Source organism: Dendrobates tinctorius, unplaced genomic scaffold (genome assembly GCF_039654945.1).
Source record: "Dendrobates tinctorius isolate UK_male_01 unplaced genomic scaffold, ASM3965494v1 ptg000404l, whole genome shotgun sequence".
In the NCBI taxonomy this organism is placed as follows: domain Eukaryota; kingdom Metazoa; phylum Chordata; class Amphibia; order Anura; family Dendrobatidae; genus Dendrobates; species Dendrobates tinctorius.
Genome location: NW_027362069.1, coordinates 2,285,327 through 2,304,340, shown reverse-complemented (window position 1 = coordinate 2,304,340; position 19,014 = coordinate 2,285,327). Strand labels below are relative to the sequence as shown.

The following is a 19,014-nucleotide window of genomic DNA, read 5'->3' as shown; positions in this document are numbered from 1 at the left end:
TCACACAGGATAGGATTAGATACACGGCTCAGCAGTCAGTATCACACAGGACAGGATTAGATACATGGCTCAGCAGTATCACACAGGAGAGGATTAGATACATGGCTCAGCAGTCAGTATCACACAGGATAGGATTAGATACATGGCTCAGCAGTCAGTATCACACAGGAGAGGATTAGATACACAGCTCAGCAGTCAGTATCACACAGGATAGGATTAGATACATGGCTCAGCAGTCAGTATCACACAGGAGAGGATTAGATACACAGCTCAGCAGTCAGTATCACACAGGATAGGATTAGATACAAGGCTCAGCAGTCAGTATCACACAGGAGAGGATTAGATACCCGGCTGAGCAGTCAGTAACACACATGATAGGATTAGATACACAGCTCAGCAGTCAGTATCACACAGGAGAGGATTAGATACATGGCTGAGCAGTCAGTAGCACACATGATAGGATTAGATACATGTCTCAGCAGTCAGTATCACATAGGATACGATTAGATACACAGCTCAGCAGTCAGTATCACACAGGAGAGGATTAGATACACGGCTGAGCAGTCAGTAACACACATGATAGGATTAGACACATGGCTCAGCAGTCAGTATCACATAGGATACGGTTAGATACACAGCTCAGCAGTCAGTATCACACAGGATAGTTTTAGATACACAGCTCAGCAGTCAGTATAACACAGGATAGGATTAGATACACAGCTCAGCAGTCAGTATCACACAGGATAGGATTAGATACAGAGCTCAGCAGTCAGTATCACACAGGAGAGGATTAGACACATGGCTCAGCAGTCAGTATCACAAAGGATAGGATTAGATACACAGCTCAGCAGTAAGTATCACACAGGAGAGGATTAGATACACAGCTCAGCAGTCAGTATCACACAGGATAGGATTAGATACACGGCTCAGCAGTCAGTATCACACAGGAGAGGATTAGATAAACGGCTGAGCAGTCAGTATCACACAGGATAGGATTAGATACACAGCTCAGCAGTCAGTATCACACAGGAGAGGATTAGATACATGGCTCAGCAGTCAGTATCACACAGGATAGGATTAGATACACGGCTCAGCAGTCAGGATCACACAGGATAGGATTAGATACACGGCTCAGCAGTCAGTATCACATAGGATACGATTAGATACACAGGTCAGCAGTCAGTATCAAACAGGATAGGAATAGATACACAGCTCAGCAGTCAGTATCACACAGGATAGGATTAGATACACAGCTCAGCAGTCAGTATCACACAGGATAGGAATAGATATACGACTCAGCAGACAACATTACACAGGATAGGATTAGATACGCAGCTCAGCAGTCAGTATCACACAGGATAGGATTAGATACACAGCTCAGCAGTCAGTATCACACAGGATAGGATTAGATACATGGCTCAGCAGACAGTATCACACAGGATGGGATTAGATACACAGCTCAGCAGTCAGTATCACACAGGATAGGATTAGATACACGGCTCAGCAGATAGTATCACACAGGATAGGATTAGATACACGGCTCAGCAGACAGTATCACACAGGATAGGATTAGATACGCAGCTCAGCAGTCAGTATCACACAGGATAGGATTAGATACACGGCTCAGCAGTCAGTATCACAAAGGATAGGAGTAGATACACGGCTCAGCAGTCAGTATCACACAGGAGAGGATTAGATACACAGCTCAGCAGTCAGTATCACACAGGATAGGATTAGATACACGGCTCAGCAGTCAGTATCACACAGGACAGGATTAGATACATGGCTCAGCAGTATCACACAGGAGAGGATTAGATACATGGCTCAGCAGTCAGTATCACACAGGATAGGATTAGATACATGGCTCAGCAGTCAGTATCACACAGGAGAGGATTAGATACACAGCTCAGCAGTCAGTATCACACAGGATAGGATTAGATACATGGCTCAGCAGTCAGTATCACACAGGAGAGGATTAGATACACAGCTCAGCAGTCAGTTTCACACAGGATAGGATTAGATACAAGGCTCAGCAGTCAGTATCACACAGGAGAGGATTAGATACCCGGCTGAGCAGTCAGTAACACACATGATAGGATTAGATACACAGCTCAGCAGTCAGTATCACACAGGAGAGGATTAGATACATGGCTGAGCAGTCAGTAGCACACATGATAGGATTAGATACATGTCTCAGCAGTCAGTATCACATAGGATACGATTAGATACACAGCTCAGCAGTCAGTATCACACAGGAGAGGATTAGATACACGGCTGAGCAGTCAGTAACACACATGATAGGATTAGACACATGGCTCAGCAGTCAGTATCACATAGGATACGGTTAGATACACAGCTCAGCAGTCAGTATCACACAGGATAGTTTTAGATACACAGCTCAGCAGTCAGTATAACACAGGATAGGATTAGATACACAGCTCAGCAGTCAGTATCACACAGGATAGGATTAGATACAGAGCTCAGCAGTCAGTATCACACAGGAGAGGATTAGACACATGGCTCAGCAGTCAGTATCACAAAGGATAGGATTAGATACACAGCTCAGCAGTAAGTATCACACAGGAGAGGATTAGATACACAGCTCAGCAGTCAGTATCACACAGGATAGGATTAGATACACGGCTCAGCAGTCAGTATCACACAGGAGAGGATTAGATAAACGGCTGAGCAGTCAGTATCACACAGGATAGGATTAGATACACAGCTCAGCAGTCAGTATCACACAGGATAGGATTAGATACACGGCTCAGCAGTCAGTATCACACAGGATAGGATTAGATTCACAACTCAGCAGACAGTATCACACAGGATAGGATTAGATACACGGCTCAGCAGTCAGTATCACATAGGATACGATTAGTTACACAGCTCAGCAGTCAGTATCACACAGGATAGGATTAGATACACGACTCAGCAGTCAGTGTCACACAGGATAGGATTAGATACACAGCTCAGCAGTCAGTATCACACAGGATATGATTAGATACACAGCTCAGCAGTCAGTATCACGCAGGATTGGATTAGATACACAGCTCAGCAGTCAGTATCTCACAGGATAGGATTAGATACACGGCTCAGCAGTCAGTATCACACAGGATAGGATTAGATACACGGCTCAGCAGTCAGTATCACACAGGATATGATTAGATACACAGCTCAGCAGTCAGTATCACACAGGATATGATTAGATACACAGCTCAGCAGTCAGTATCACGCAGGATTGGATTAGATACACAGCTCAGCAGTCAGTATCACACAGGATAGGATTAGATACACGGCTCAGCAGTCAGTATCACACAGGATAGGATTAGATACACAGCTCAGCAGTCAGTATCACATAGGATACGATTAGATACACAGCTCAGCAGTCAGTATCACACAGGATAGGAATAGATACACGGCTCAGCAATCAGTATCACACAGGATAGGATTAGATACGCAGCTTAGCAGTCAGTATCACACAGGATAGGATTAGATACACGGCTCAGCAGTCAGTATCACACAGGATAGGATTAGATACGCAGCTCATCAGTCAGTATCACACAGGATAGGATTAGATACACAGTTCAGCAGTCAGTATCACACAGGATTGGATTAGATACACGGCTCAGCAGACAGTATCACACAGGATGGGATTAGATACACAGCTCAGCAGTCAGTATCACACAGGATGGGATTAGATACACAGCTCAGCTGTAAGTATCACACATGATAGGATTAGATACACGACTCAGCAGACAGTATCACACAGGATAGGATTAGATACACGGCTCAGCAGTCAGTATCACATAGGATACGATTAGTTACACAGCTCAGCAGTCAGTATCACACAGGAGAGGATTAGATACACGGCTCAGCAGTCAGCATCACACAGGATAGGATTAGATACACAGCTCAGCAGTCAGCATCACACAGGATAGGATTAGATACACGGCTCAGCAGTCAGTATCACACAGGATAGGATTAGATACACAGCTCAGCATCACACAGGATAGGATTAGATACAGAGCTCAGCAGTCAGTATCACACAGGATAGGATTAGATACACGGCTGAACAGTCAGTAACACACATGATAGGATTAGACACATGGCTCAGCAGTCAGTATCACATAGGATACGATTAGATACACAGCTCAGCAGTCAGTATCACACAGGAGAGGATTAGATACACGGCTGAGCAGTCAGTAACACACATGATAGGATTAGACACACGGCTCAGCAGTCAGTATCACATAGGATACGATTAGATACACAGCTCAGCAGTCAGTATCACACAGGATAGGATTAGATACACAGCTCAGCAGTTAGTATAACACAGGATGGGATTAGATACACAGCTCAGCAGTCAGTATCACACAGGATAGGATTAGATACAGAGCTCAGCAGTCAGTATCACACAGGAGAGGATTAGACACATGGCTCAGCAGTCAGTATCACAAAGGAGAGGATTAGATACACAGCTCAACAGTAAGTATCACACAGGAGAGGATTACATACACAGCTCAGCAGTCAGTATCACACAGGATAGGATTAGATACACGGCTCAGCAGTCAGTATCACACAGGAGAGGATTAGATACACGGCTGAGCAGTCAGTAACACACATGATAGGATTAGACACATGGCTCAGCAGTCAGTATCACACAGGAGAGGATTAGATACATGGCTCAGCAGTCAGTATCACACAGGAGAGGATTAGATACACAGCTCAGCAGTAAGTATCACACATGATAGGATTAGATACACGACTCAGCAGACAGTATCACACAGGATAGGATTATATACACGGCTCAGCAGTCAGTATCACATAGAATACGATTAGTTACACAGCTCAGCAGTCAGTATCACACAGGAGAGGATTAGATACACGGCTCAGCAGTCAGCATCACACAGGATAGGATTAGATACACAGCTCAGCAGTCAGCATCACACAGGATAGGATTAGATACACGGCTCAGCAGTCAGTATCACACAGGATAGGATTAGATACACAGCTCAGCATCACACAGGATAGGATTAGATACACGGCTCAGCAGTCAGTATCACACAGGATAGGATTAGATACACGGCTCAGCAGTCAGTATCACACAGGATAGGATTAGATACACGGCTCAGCAGTCAGTATCACATAGGATACGATTAGATACACAGCTCAGCAGTCAGTATCACACAGGATAGGATTAGATACACAGCTCAGCAGTCAGTATCACACAGGATAGGAATAGATACACGGCTCAGCAGACAGCATTACACAGGATAGGATTAGATACGCAGCTCAGCAGTCAGTATCACACAGGATAGGATTAGATACACAGCTCAGCAGTCAGTATCACACAGGATAGGATTAGATACATGGCTCAGCTGACAGTATCACACAGGATGGGATTAGATACACAGCTCAGCAGTCAGTATCACACAGGATAGGATTAGATACACGGCTCAGCAGACAGTATCACACAGTATAGGATTAGATACACGGCTCAGCAGACAGTATCACACAGGATAGGATTAGATATGCAGCTCAGCAGTCAGTATCACACAGGATAGGATTAGATACATGGTTCAGCAGTCAGTATCACACAGGATAGGATTAGATGCACGGCTCAGCAGTCAGTATCACAAAGGATCAGATTAGATACACGGCTCAGCAGTCAGTATCACACAGGAGAGGATTAGATACACAGCTCAGAAGTCAGTATCACACAGGATAGGATTAGATACACGGCTCAGCAATCAGTATCACACTGGAGAGGATTAGATACATGGCTCAGCAGTCAGTATCACACAGGAGAGGATTAGATACACAGCTCAGCAGTCAGTATCACACAGGATAGGATTAGATACACGGCTCAGCAGTCAGTATCACACAGGATAGGATTAGATACACGGCTCAGCAGACAGTATCACACAGGATAGGATTAGATGCACGGCTCAGCACACAGTATCACACAGGAGAGGATTAGATACACAGCTCAGCAGTCAGTATCACACAGGATGGGATTAGATACACAGCTCAGCAGTCAGTATCACACAGGATGGGATTAGATACACAGCTCAGCAGTCAGTATCACACAGGATAGGATTAGATACACAGCTCAGCAGTCAGTATCACACAGGATGGGATTAGATACACAGCTCAGCAGTCAGTATCACAGAGGATGTGATTAGATACACAGCTCAGCAGTCAGTATCACACAGGAGAGGATTAGATACACGGCTCAGCACACAGTATCACACAGGATAGGATTAGATACACAGCTCAGCAGTCAGTATCACACAGGAGAGGATTAGATACACGGTTCAGCAGTCAGTATCACACAGGATAGGATTAGATACACGGCTCAGCAGTCAGTATCACACAGGATAGGATTAGATACACGGCTCAGCACACAGTATCACACAGGATAGGATTAGATACGCAGCTCAGCAGTCAGTATCACACAGGATAGGATTAGATACACAGCTCAGCAGTCAGTATCACACAGGATAGGATTAGATACACGGCTCAGCAGGCAGTATCACACAGGAGAGGATTAGATACACGGCTCAGCACACAGTATCACACAGGATAGGATTAGATACACAGCTCAGCAGTCAGTATCACACAGGATAGGATTAGATACACAGCTGAGTAGTCAGGATCACACAGGATAGGATTAGATGCACAGCTGAGCAGTCAGTATCACACAGGATAGGATTAGATGCACGGCTCAGCAGTCAGTATCACACAGGATAGGATTAGATACACTGCTCAGCAGGCAGTATCACACAGGATAGGATTAGATACACGGCTCAGCAGTCAGTATCACACAGGATAGGATTAGATACACGGCTCAGCAGTCAGTATCACACAGGATAGGATTAAATACACGGCTCAGCAGGCAGTATCACAAAGGAGAGGATTAGATACACAGCTCAGCAGTCAGTATCACACAAGATAGGATTAGATGCACGGCTCAGCAGTCAGTATCACACAGGATAGGATTAGATGCACGGCTCAGCAGTCAGTATCACACAGGATAGGATTAGATACACGGCTCAGCAGTCAGTATCACACAGGATAGGATTAGACACATGGCTCAGCAGTCAGTATCACACAGGATAGGATTAGATACACGGCTCAGCAGTCAGTATCACACAGGATAGGATTAGATACATGGTTCAGCAGTCAGTATCACACAGGATAGGATTAGATGCACGGCTCAGCAGTCAGTATCACAAAGGATCGGATTAGATACACGGCTCAGCAGTCAGTATCACACAGGAGAGGATTAGATACACAGCTCAGAAGTCAGTATCACACAGGATAGGATTAGATACACGGCTCAGCAATCAGTATCACACTGGAGAGGATTAGATACATGGCTCAGCAGTCAGTATCACACAGGAGAGGATTAGATACACAGCTCAGCAGTCAGTATCACACAGGATAGGATTAGATACACGGCTCAGCAGTCAGTATCACACAGGATAGGATTAGATACACGGCTCAGCAGACAGTATCACACAGGATAGGATTAGATGCACGGCTCAGCACACAGTATCACACAGGAGAGGATTAGATACACAGCTCAGCAGTCAGTATCACACAGGATGGGATTAGATACACAGCTCAGCAGTCAGTATCACACAGGATGGGATTAGATACACAGCTCAGCAGTCAGTATCACACAGGATAGGATTAGATACACAGCTCAGCAGTCAGTATCACACAGGATGGGATTAGATACACAGCTCAGCAGTCAGTATCACAGAGGATGTGATTAGATACACAGCTCAGCAGTCAGTATCACACAGGAGAGGATTAGATACACGGCTCAGCACACAGTATCACACAGGATAGGATTAGATACACAGCTCAGCAGTCAGTATCACACAGGAGAGGATTAGATACACGGTTCAGCAGTCAGTATCACACAGGATAGGATTAGATACACGGCTCAGCAGTCAGTATCACACAGGATAGGATTAGATACACGGCTCAGCACACAGTATCACACAGGATAGGATTAGATACGCAGCTCAGCAGTCAGTATCACACAGGATAGGATTAGATACACAGCTCAGCAGTCAGTATCACACAGGATAGGATTAGATACACGGCTCAGCAGGCAGTATCACACAGGAGAGGATTAGATACACGGCTCAGCACACAGTATCACACAGGATAGGATTAGATACACAGCTCAGCAGTCAGTATCACACAGGATAGGATTAGATACACAGCTGAGTAGTCAGGATCACACAGGATAGGATTAGATGCACAGCTGAGCAGTCAGTATCACACAGGATAGGATTAGATGCACGGCTCAGCAGTCAGTATCACACAGGATAGGATTAGATACACTGCTCAGCAGGCAGTATCACACAGGATAGGATTAGATACACGGCTCAGCAGTCAGTATCACACAGGATAGGATTAGATACACGGCTCAGCAGTCAGTATCACACAGGATAGGATTAAATACACGGCTCAGCAGGCAGTATCACAAAGGAGAGGATTAGATACACAGCTCAGCAGTCAGTATCACACAGGATAGGATTAGATGCACGGCTCAGCAGTCAGTATCACACAGGATAGGATTAGATGCACGGCTCAGCAGTCAGTATCACACAGGATAGGATTAGATACACGGCTCAGCAGTCAGTATCACACAGGATAGGATTAGACACATGGCTCAGCAGTCAGTATCACACAGGATAGGATTAGATACACGGCTCAGCAGTCAGTATCACACGATAGGATTAGATACACAGCTCAGCAGTCAGTATCACACAGGATAGGATTAGATGCACGGCTCAGCAGTCAGTATCACACAGGATAGGATTAGATGCACGGCTCAGCACACAGTATCACACAGGATAGGATTAGATACACGGCTCAGCAGTCAGTATCACACAGGATAGGATTAGATACACGGCTCAGCAGTCAGTATCACACAGGATAGGATTAGATACACAGCTCAGCAGTCAGTATCACACAGGATAGGATTAGATGCACAGCTCAGCAGTCAGTATCACACAGGATAGGATTAGATGCACGGCTCAGCAGTCAGTATCACACAGGATAGGATTAGATGCACGGCTCAGCACACAGTATCACACAGGATAGGATTAGATACACGGCTCAGCAGTCAGTATCACACAGGATAGGATTAGATACACAGCTCAGCAGTCAGTATCACACAGGATAGGATTAGATACACAGCTCAGCAGTCAGTATCACACAGGATAGGATTAGATACACGGCTCAGCAGGCAGTATCACACAGGAGAGGATTAGATACACGGCTCAGCACACAGTATCACACAGGATGGGATTAGATACACAGCTCAGCAGTCAGTATCACACAGGATAGGATTAGATACACGGCTCAGCAGTCAGTATCACACAGGATAGGATTAGACACATGGCTCAGCAGTCAGTATCACACAGGATAGGATTAGATACACGGCTCAGCAGTCAGTATCACACGATAGGATTAGATACACAGCTCAGCAGTCAGTATCACACAGGATAGGATTAGATGCACGGCTCAGCAGTCAGTATCACACAGGATAGGATTAGATGCACGGCTCAGCACACAGTATCACACAGGATAGGATTAGATACACGGCGCAGCAGTAAGTATCACACAGGATAGGATTAGATACACAGCTCAGCAGTCAGTATCACACAGGATAGGATTAGATACACAGCTCAGCAGTCAGTATCACACAGGATGGGATTAGATACACGGCTCAGCAGTCAGTATCACACAGGATAGGATTAGATACACGGCTCAGCAGTCAGTATCACACAGGATAGGATTAGATACACGGCTCAGCAGTCAGTATCACACAGGATAGGATTAGATGCACAGCTCAGCAGTCAGTATCACACAGGATGGGATTAGATGCACGGTTTTTATGTGTAATATAATCATTATAATTTGCTATAACTAACCACAGTTGGTTACTATGCCCGGGCAGCGCCGGGCTCTTCAGCTAGTACTCAATAAATATGGTGCACTTAATCTCATTTGCACCTTTAGGCTGTGCCCACGTTGAGTATTTGAAGTGTTGTTGCCGGATCAGACGCTTCACAAACACTTTAAATAAGCATCCCGTTCATTTTAATGCATTTTGACCTTTTTGTGCCAATTGATGCATTTTTTTCCGCATAGGAAACGCTTAGCGGCTAAAAACGCAGCATGCACATTATTTTCCACATAAGTTCGCGGTTTTAGCCATTTCCTGAGTCCAGAAGACGTGCGGAAAAAACTGCATCAAAAACGCGCGTTTTCTGGGAAGGAGTCCAGTTTTGTGTCAGGTTTTAAATGCTAATGTGGGCACACAGCCTGATAGTGACACTCTCTTAGGATACATGTTACTCTATGATGGCACTTCTGCACATAGCCACTAGATGGCGCTACATTTGACATTTGCCTGAATTTTTATATCTACACATGGTTTACACAAATTATATTTTCTTGTGGTAACTCTATACTATTTACCATTAGAAGCTGAGTATTTCTGTAATTATTTGTATGTATACATGATTGATTACCACTTCTGTCTCTGTAAAAACAATCCCCTTTCCGACATTGGGTGTAAATGTACTTCCTCCCTTTGATGTGGGCTCCGGCGGTGAGCTCACATCTTTTACGGCACGTCAGCTGTTTTAAACATCTGCCATTTGCCCCGAACAGCCTCTGACAGCGGCACTTCCAGCAAGATTTCCGGAAATCCCACCCATCGGTGACCTCGTCACCAATGGGTTGGCATGATAACCAGAGGTCTCCAGCAGACCTCTATGCTTGTCACTGCCGGAATGCTATGAGCGCCACCCGCTAGCCAAAACCACATGGACCAGGGATCGTCCCGCTGAACTCCTGCTCTCCTTTTAACATGTTCAAAACGCTACTCAGACAACACAGGGTGAGGGTAAAACAGTGTGGGCGATGCTTTATTGTACAACAAAACAGGCAGATAACACATAGAACAGTCCCAGCACAGGACCCAAGATGGAGCACATTACAGAGTCTCACCCTCCACTGACCCGCTGGGATAATGGCAGCTGTGACTTCAGATCTTCCAGGGTCGCTACTCCACCTGTGGCACACACACAGAGAGGAGGTAATGACAGGTGTAGGAAGATGACAGTCCATTGAGACTATGCAAGGTGCAAGGCCAGTTGATCCAAAGATCACAATCTGGCTTCTCCGAACGTATCCATGGTTCAGTGATGGTCAATGGAGCAGAACTGTTTTCTTCCAACCGAGGCTGAAAACCCCTAGGTTGTTTATTATAGAATGATAGATCCATGTCCCTTGTGATAATATGGCTGCTGTCCTGTCTCTTGTCCTTTGGATGTATGGATGTCTTGGCAGAATCTCTCTGGCTGTTTCTCTCTCTCAGTCTCTTTATACAGAGGCATGTAACCTATTTTTAGACTTAAAAAGTGTCCCTCATTCAGTATTTACATAAAGGGTAAGAATGGAGATGAGATTATTACATTACTTGATTATTTAAGCTATTTGCATAGTTTTTCCCTCTCTGCTTTATAAGTCAACAAACTGGCTCCATAACACAATGTATAATTAGCATATCAGCAAACATCACTAGTGATCAAGGATAAGGGAACGATAAAAGTCAATATTATCGGCTTACACAAGGAAAAGTCTGTTTTCTTGTCCAACTAGAAATCAACACTTAAATTTAAAGCCAACATACAGATAACATTCTATTATTCTTCATTTGCTAAAAATAGTCATCTGGTTAATTAAGATACAATGCTGTAAGTCTTCACAATGCCAAAAGTAAAAAAGTTTTTAAAAATATTAAAAAAATATAAAAGTTCAAATCACCCCCCTTTCACCCCTTTCAAAATAAAACAATTAAAAAAATCAAACATACATATATTTGTTATAGCCGCGTTCAGAATCGCCCGATCTATCACTATAAAAAAGAATTAACCCGATCGCTAAATGGCGTAACGAGAAAAAATGTCAAAACGCCAGAATTACTTTTCTTGGTCACCACAACATTAAAATTCAGTAAAGGAAAGACCAAAAGATCGTATCTGCACCAAAATGGCATCCATTAAAAAAGTCAGCTTGGCACGAAAAATAAGCCTTCACCCAACCCGAGATCATGAGAAATGGAGAAGCGACGGGTATCGGAAAATGGCGCAATTCTTTTATACTTTACCTAATAAAGAGGAGTTATTTTTACTGATACAGTGGGTATGGAAAGTATTCAGACCCCTTTAAATTTTTCACTCTTTGTTTCATTGCAGCCATTTGGTAAATTCAAAGTCATACTATCTATTCCTGACACTGGAGGGGCTTATAAACTTACACAGTATATAGTTTGAGGTGTGGGATCTGCCAATATGGGGCTAGTTTTCTGACTGTTTCGGATAATATGATACATGATTATAGTTTTTTTTTTCGTTTAGTCTCGCTTGAATATAGGTCAATATTAAATAGTCTCTTGATGAGTCGCCTTTGGTGAGGACGATGAAACCCGTACAAATGAAAGGCTTGGAGAGTGAGTGTGTATACGTCACCTCACCCTATATACTGAGATGTGGGGTACATGTTTTTTCTATTAGTCACCTTCTGACTAATCTTCAGGGGGTGAATTATGGGTATAGTTTTACATTTGGAATTCATAAGGTTTAGTTTTATCCTTTTGTCAGCAAACATGAGGAATGACAAGAGACAACCCATTTAAGAAGATTCAATTTTGGTTAAAACTATTCCAACATTATGAATATAAAAAAGGCTTCTCCCCTACGTGACGTCTCTGATGTTTATTAACAGTTGATTTCCAAGTAAAATATTTCCCACATTAAGAAAATGAAAATGGCTTCTCCTCTGTGTGACTGCTCTGATGGCGATCAAGAAGCGCTTTCTGGTTAATAAATTTCCCACATTAACAGGAAAAAGGCTTCTCCTCTGCGTGGGTTCTCTGGTGCTGAACATAACTTGATTTCCTGCTAAAACATTTCCCACATTCTGAGCATGAAAAAGGCTTCTCTCCTGTGTGAGTTCTATGGTGTTCATCAAGACTCCTTTTCTGGTTAAAACATTTCCCACATTCTAAACATGAAAAAGGCTTCTCTCCTGTGTGAGTTCTATGGTGCTGAACATAATTTGATTTCCTGCTAAAACATTTCCCACATTCTGAGCATGAAAAAGGCTTCTCTCCTGTGTGGATTCTCTGGTGCGTAACACAATATGATTTATTGTTAAAACATTTCCCACATTCTACACATGAAAAAGGCTTCTCTCCTGTGTGGATTCTCTGGTGCGTAACACAATCTGATTTATTGTTAAAACATTTCCCACATTCTACACATGAAAAAGGCTTCTCTCCTGTGTGGATTCTCTGGTGCGTAACACAATCTGATTTATTGTTAAAACATTTCCCACATTCTACACATGAAAAAGGCTTCTCTCCTGTGTGGATTTTCTGGTGCTTAACACAAGCTGATTTACTGATAAAACATTTCCCACATTCTGAACAGGAAAAAGGCTTCTCCCCTGTGTGAGTTCTCTGGTGGGTAACACAAACTGATTTATTGACAAAACATTTCCCACATTCTGAACAGGAAAAAGGCTTCTCCCCTGTGTGAGTTCTCTGGTGGGTAACACAAACTGATTTAGTGTTAAAACATTTCCCACATTCTGAACAGGAAAAAGGCTTCTCTCCTGTGTGAGTTCTTTGGTGGGTTACAAAATATGATTTCTGTGCAAAACATTTCCCACATTCTGAACAGGAAAAAGGCTTCTCCCCTGTGTGAGTTCTCTGGTGGGTAACACAAACTGATTTATTGATAAAACATTTCCCACATTCTGAACAGGAAAAAGGCTTCTCCCCTGTGTGAGTTCTATGGTGTTCATCAAGATTCCCTTTATGATTAAAACATTTCCCACATTCTGAACATGAAAAAGGCTTCTCCGCTGTGTGAGTTCGTTGGTGGGTAACAAAATATGATTTATGTGCAAAACATTTCCCACATTCTGAACAGGAAAAAGGCTTCTCTCCTGTGTGGATTCTCTGGTGCTTAACACAAACTGATTTATTGATAAAACATTTCCCACATTCTGAACATGAAACAGGCTTCTCCCCTGTGTGAGTTCTATGGTGTTCATCAAGATTCCCTTTAAGATTAAAACATTTCCCACATTCTGAACATGAAAAAGGCTTCTCCCCTGTGTGAGTTCTCTGGTGTCTAACAAAATTTGATTTACATGTAAAACATTTCCCACATTCTGAACATGAAAATGACTTCTTTGCTTTAGGAGCAGTTTGTTTTTTATTGCCTCTTTTGTGACTTTGATTTTCCTTAGTAGTCAGTAATGAATCAGAAGATGGGACCTGTTTCATAGGATCAGATGACAGATCTTTGCTGTGAATGGATGATGATATATCTGGAGTAATAGCAATCACTTCAGTTGTATCTTGTAGGATCTCAAGATCATCAGATTTAAAAATTGAAGATGTCAGCTGTCCCTCTGATCTCCTGGTACAGTCATCTAACATAAAAAGCAATTTTTTTAAATAAAATATCCTTGAGTTTTATATTTTTCAACACTTCTACTTAAAAAATGGCAAGCAATGTAAAAAACTTTATTTACCAAGATAATGACAGTTCACAGTCTAATTGAAAACCTTGTTGGATGAGCCAGTAGTGTGCGGTGTTCAACTGTTTGTTCATTCTGCCTCCCAAATCTTCTATAATAATAAATGCGCTAAGCAGCTTCCGGGTTGTAACAACTTCCGTCCAGTTGTAACTGGTGACGTCACAGCACACCTCTTGCCATGTTAACCCTCAACACACCACTCCATCTCAACACACACCTCCTCAACACACACTCCTCTCACCTTTCACCATCTCCACTCACATCCCCCCCTCTTTCACTCCACATATGACCCTCTCTCACTCCGTCTCTCATACTCACGCCGTCATCGCCGCTGCTCCATGATCCCCGACATCTTCTTCCGCCGGCACCATCCTGGATCCAGACGTTGTCCACGCTGGTGACATGTTCTTGCGGCGACGCCATCTTGAGTATCGCGATATCCCGCGATGAGTGAGAGAAAGGGTTGTATGTGGAGTGAAAGAGGGGGGACGTGAGTGGAGATGGTGAAAGGTGAGAGGAGTGTGTGTTGAGGAGGTGTGTGTGTTGAGGGTTAACATGGCAAGAGGTGTGTCACTATCCTCCCGATGCGATAGCATCGGGCCTTAATCTAGTATATATATAATTGCCTTAAATTGTCTGTCGTCAACTTCCATCTGGATGTCCCTGAATCCCACTATCCACTGCGCCGCACCGGACGTACGCCGACCGCTATTTTGGTACACATAAGTGATGCCGCTCAGATCCAGGACGCAGCTGCGAACCCGAACACCCCTGGGATCCCAGCTGCCGCTTGGATCCAGGCTGCCACTGCGATCCCGACCGCCGCTGGGATCCTGACCGCTACTGGGATCCCGGCCACCGCTCGGATCCAGGTCGCCGCTGCGATCATGAGGCTGTGAAAGGGGTGTAACAAGGGGGTATAAAGAGAGAGGTGTAATAAAGGGGGTATAATGAGAGGGTGTAATGAGGGGGGAGTAATGAGAGAGATGCCGCCGCCAGACCCCTGCCTGGACCCACTGCCTGACTACATGCGCCGGATCCCACCGCTGCTTGCCCACCCACTTCCATGCAGTCACAGTCACCAGGAAAAACTGTGACTTGAGGCCTGTGCTGGAGATTGGGTGCAGCCACCTTCTGGTGGCGCCGCACACCATCTCCAGCACAGATCGCAAAACACAGGTCTTTCCTGCCAGTTGTGACTGCATGGAAGTGGGTGGGCCGCCACCCCCAGCACCACAAAGCTGCCCCCATCGTGATGTTACTGCCCTCCCGATGCGATAGCATTGGGCACACATCTAGTATCAAATAAAAAGAAACCAATCAATGTTATGTAGGCGAAAATAATACCAATTCTCATCTCACCAAAACAAGTCCCCACTCAGGTCCATCATCTGTCAATGGAAAAACAGAGGTTCCCGCACTATTAGTGGCTCAAAGGCTGTTGAAAAGCAACAAGATTTCTATAAACCAATCCAGCAAAATCCGCTCTCACTTCGGAGTCTTGCAGTGTGCGCAAACAACATTTAGGCTGCGTGCACACGTTGCAGATTTTGCCGCGGATTTTTCCGCACAAAATCCACAGCGTCTTTGATGCCTTTTTGCTCCGGTTTTTCAGGCAGATTTGTCTGCGTTTTTGTAAGCTAAATAAAGATATCTTATTTAACAAAAAAAAAGATTTGTGATGTCATTTCTGTCCAACCTCCTCATTTACATTTGTCCAACTCACACTCCATTACACACAGATACATAGATAATAGATAGAAGGATAGATAAATAGATAGAGAGATAGAAGGATAAATAAATAGAGAAATAGATAGAAAGATAGATAGAAGGATAGATATGGGATATAGATAGGATAGATAGATAGATAGATAGATAGATAATAGATAGATAGATATGGGACAGATAGATAGATAGATAGATAATAGATAGATAGATAGATAGATAGATAGATAGATAGATAGATAGAAGGATAGATAGATATGTGTTAGATAGATAGATAGAGAGATAGATAGATAGAGAGATAGATAGAAGGATAGATAGATAATAGATAGATGGTGACTTCTGTCCTCAACAGGATAAAATTTAGACTTAGCAGGTACGTTCAGGTGAAACCATTCATCTGTTTCTTCAGTATTTTCTGTGTTGGTTGGAGGGTTGGATTTATTTTCCTTAATAAAGAAATGTCTTTTAAGGTTTAATTTCCTTATGAAAATTTGTAAATCTAAAAATAAACTAAAATCCTTAGGTTTGTTGGAGAGACAGAAGGACAATCCTCTAGATAGGAGGGATTCCGCACTTTCAGAGAGTTTGTAGTCAGAAAGATTACAACTATTAGAAGTTAATTCATTAGCGATGGAGGGGTTAAGGTGGTATTTTTCCTCTTTTTCTCCCTCCCCTAGTTCCTCTGTAGTGCTTTTTATTTTTACGGTTTTGGGTACAAAAAATTGATTCAGTTGGGAGTTTTTTATTGCCCGGGGTAAAAGAGGAACCGTCCCGGATTTAGAGGCATCTGAATGATCCACTACAATAGTGTCATTGGTGGGGCTGGTGGAGTGGAGGTATCAGGGTCGTCAGGACCTAATGAGATAGTGGTTAGTGAAGGTACCAACATGCTTGGAGTGGTATCATGAATGGATAACTCAAGAAGTGAAAGAGGGAGAGAACTGGACAGATCCGAATTAGAGTTGGCTCCTTTGGTCCAGATTTATTATTACCTCTCAGTGTCTTCGGGGCAGCAGTGGTTTTATCTTTAAATTAGATTAATTTGTAATTTAATCTTTTCTTGATGTTTCTTGGCTTCGGATAGTGTTTGAGAATGATTTGGTACAATATTTGTGGTATGTCCTGATGAAGGGGTCACCTGAACCCCGAAACACGTAGAATAAACCACGTTAACACCTCTACAATTTCTGGAATTCTTCTTGCAGCAGCGCGGGGATGATCCTTCCTTCCAATCTAAGTGTATAAGCACTGACAGTGTAGCAGGCATAGCCCGATGGGACTTGTAGTACACACAGCCCCGCAGACCGCCCAATGACCCCCGCACAGCCCCGACATATGCCTAATGACCCCCGCACAGCACGGCAGACCGCCCAATGACCCCCGCACAGCCACGGCGTATGCCTAATGACCCCCGCACAGCCCCGGCATATGTCTAATGACCCCCGCACAGCCCCGGCATATGCCTAATAACCCCCGCACAGCCCGGCATATGCCTAATGACCCCCGCACAGCCCCGCAGACCGCCCAATGACCCTCGCACAGCCCCGGCATATGCCTAATGACCCCCGCACAGCCCGGCAGACCGCCCAATGACCCCCGCACAGCCCCGGCATATGCCTAATGACCCCTGCACAGCCCGGCAGACTGCCCAATGACCCCCGCACAGCCCCGACATATGCCTAATGACCCCCGCACAGCCCGGCAGACCGCCCAATGACCCCCGCACAGCCACGGCGTATGCCTAATGACCCACGCACAGCCCAGCAGACCGCCCGATGACCCCCGCACAGCCCCGACATATGCCTAATGACCCCCGCACAGCCCAGCAGACCGCCTGATGACCCCCGCACAGCCCGGCAGACCGCCCAATGACCCCCGCACAGCCCCGGCATATGCCTAATGACCCCTGCACAGCCCGGCAGACTGCCCAATGACCCCCGCACAGCCCCGACATATGCCTAATGACCCCCGCACAGCCCGGCAGACCGCCCAATGACCCCCGCACAGCCACGGCGTATGCCTAATGACCCACGCACAGCCCAGCAGACCGCCCGATGACCCCCGCACAGCCCCGACATATGCCTAATGACCCCCGCACAGCCCCGCAGACCGCCCAATGACCCCCGCACAGCCCCGCAGACCGCCCAATGACCCCCGCACAGCCCCGACATATGCCTAATGACCCCCGCACAGCCCGGCAGACCGACCGATGACCCCCGCACAGCCCCGGCATATGCCTAATGACCCCCGCACAGCCCAGCAGACCGCCCGATGACCCCCGCACAGCCCTGACATATGCCTAATGACCCCCGCACAGCCCCGACATATGCCTAATGACCTCCGCACAGCCCCAACATATGCCTAATGACCTCCGCACAGCCCGGCAGACCGCCCAATGACCCCCGCACAGCCACGGCGTATGCCTAATGACCCACGCACAGCCCAGCAGACCGCCCGATGACCCCCGCACAGCCCCGACATATGCCTAATGACCCCCGCACAGCCCCGCAGACCGCCCAATGACCCCCGCACAGCCCCGCAGACCGCCCGATGACCCCCGCACAGCCCCGACATATGCCTAATGACCCCCGCACAGCCCGGCAGACCGACCGATGACCCCCGCACAGCCCCGGC

General features: G+C 45.3%; 1 protein-coding gene across 1 annotated transcript; it reads right to left on the bottom strand.

Moving 5' to 3' along the window:
- Positions 1-10,940: 10,940 nt before the first annotated feature.
- LOC141076427 (uncharacterized) lies at positions 10,941-15,567 on the bottom strand. The gene has a single exon (XM_073563879.1). It carries the CDS (start codon positions 14,552-14,554, stop codon positions 12,941-12,943), a length of 1,614 nt encoding a protein of 537 aa, XP_073419980.1. The 5' UTR covers positions 14,555-15,567; the 3' UTR covers positions 10,941-12,940.
- Between the last annotated feature and the right edge of the window lie 3,447 nt (positions 15,568-19,014).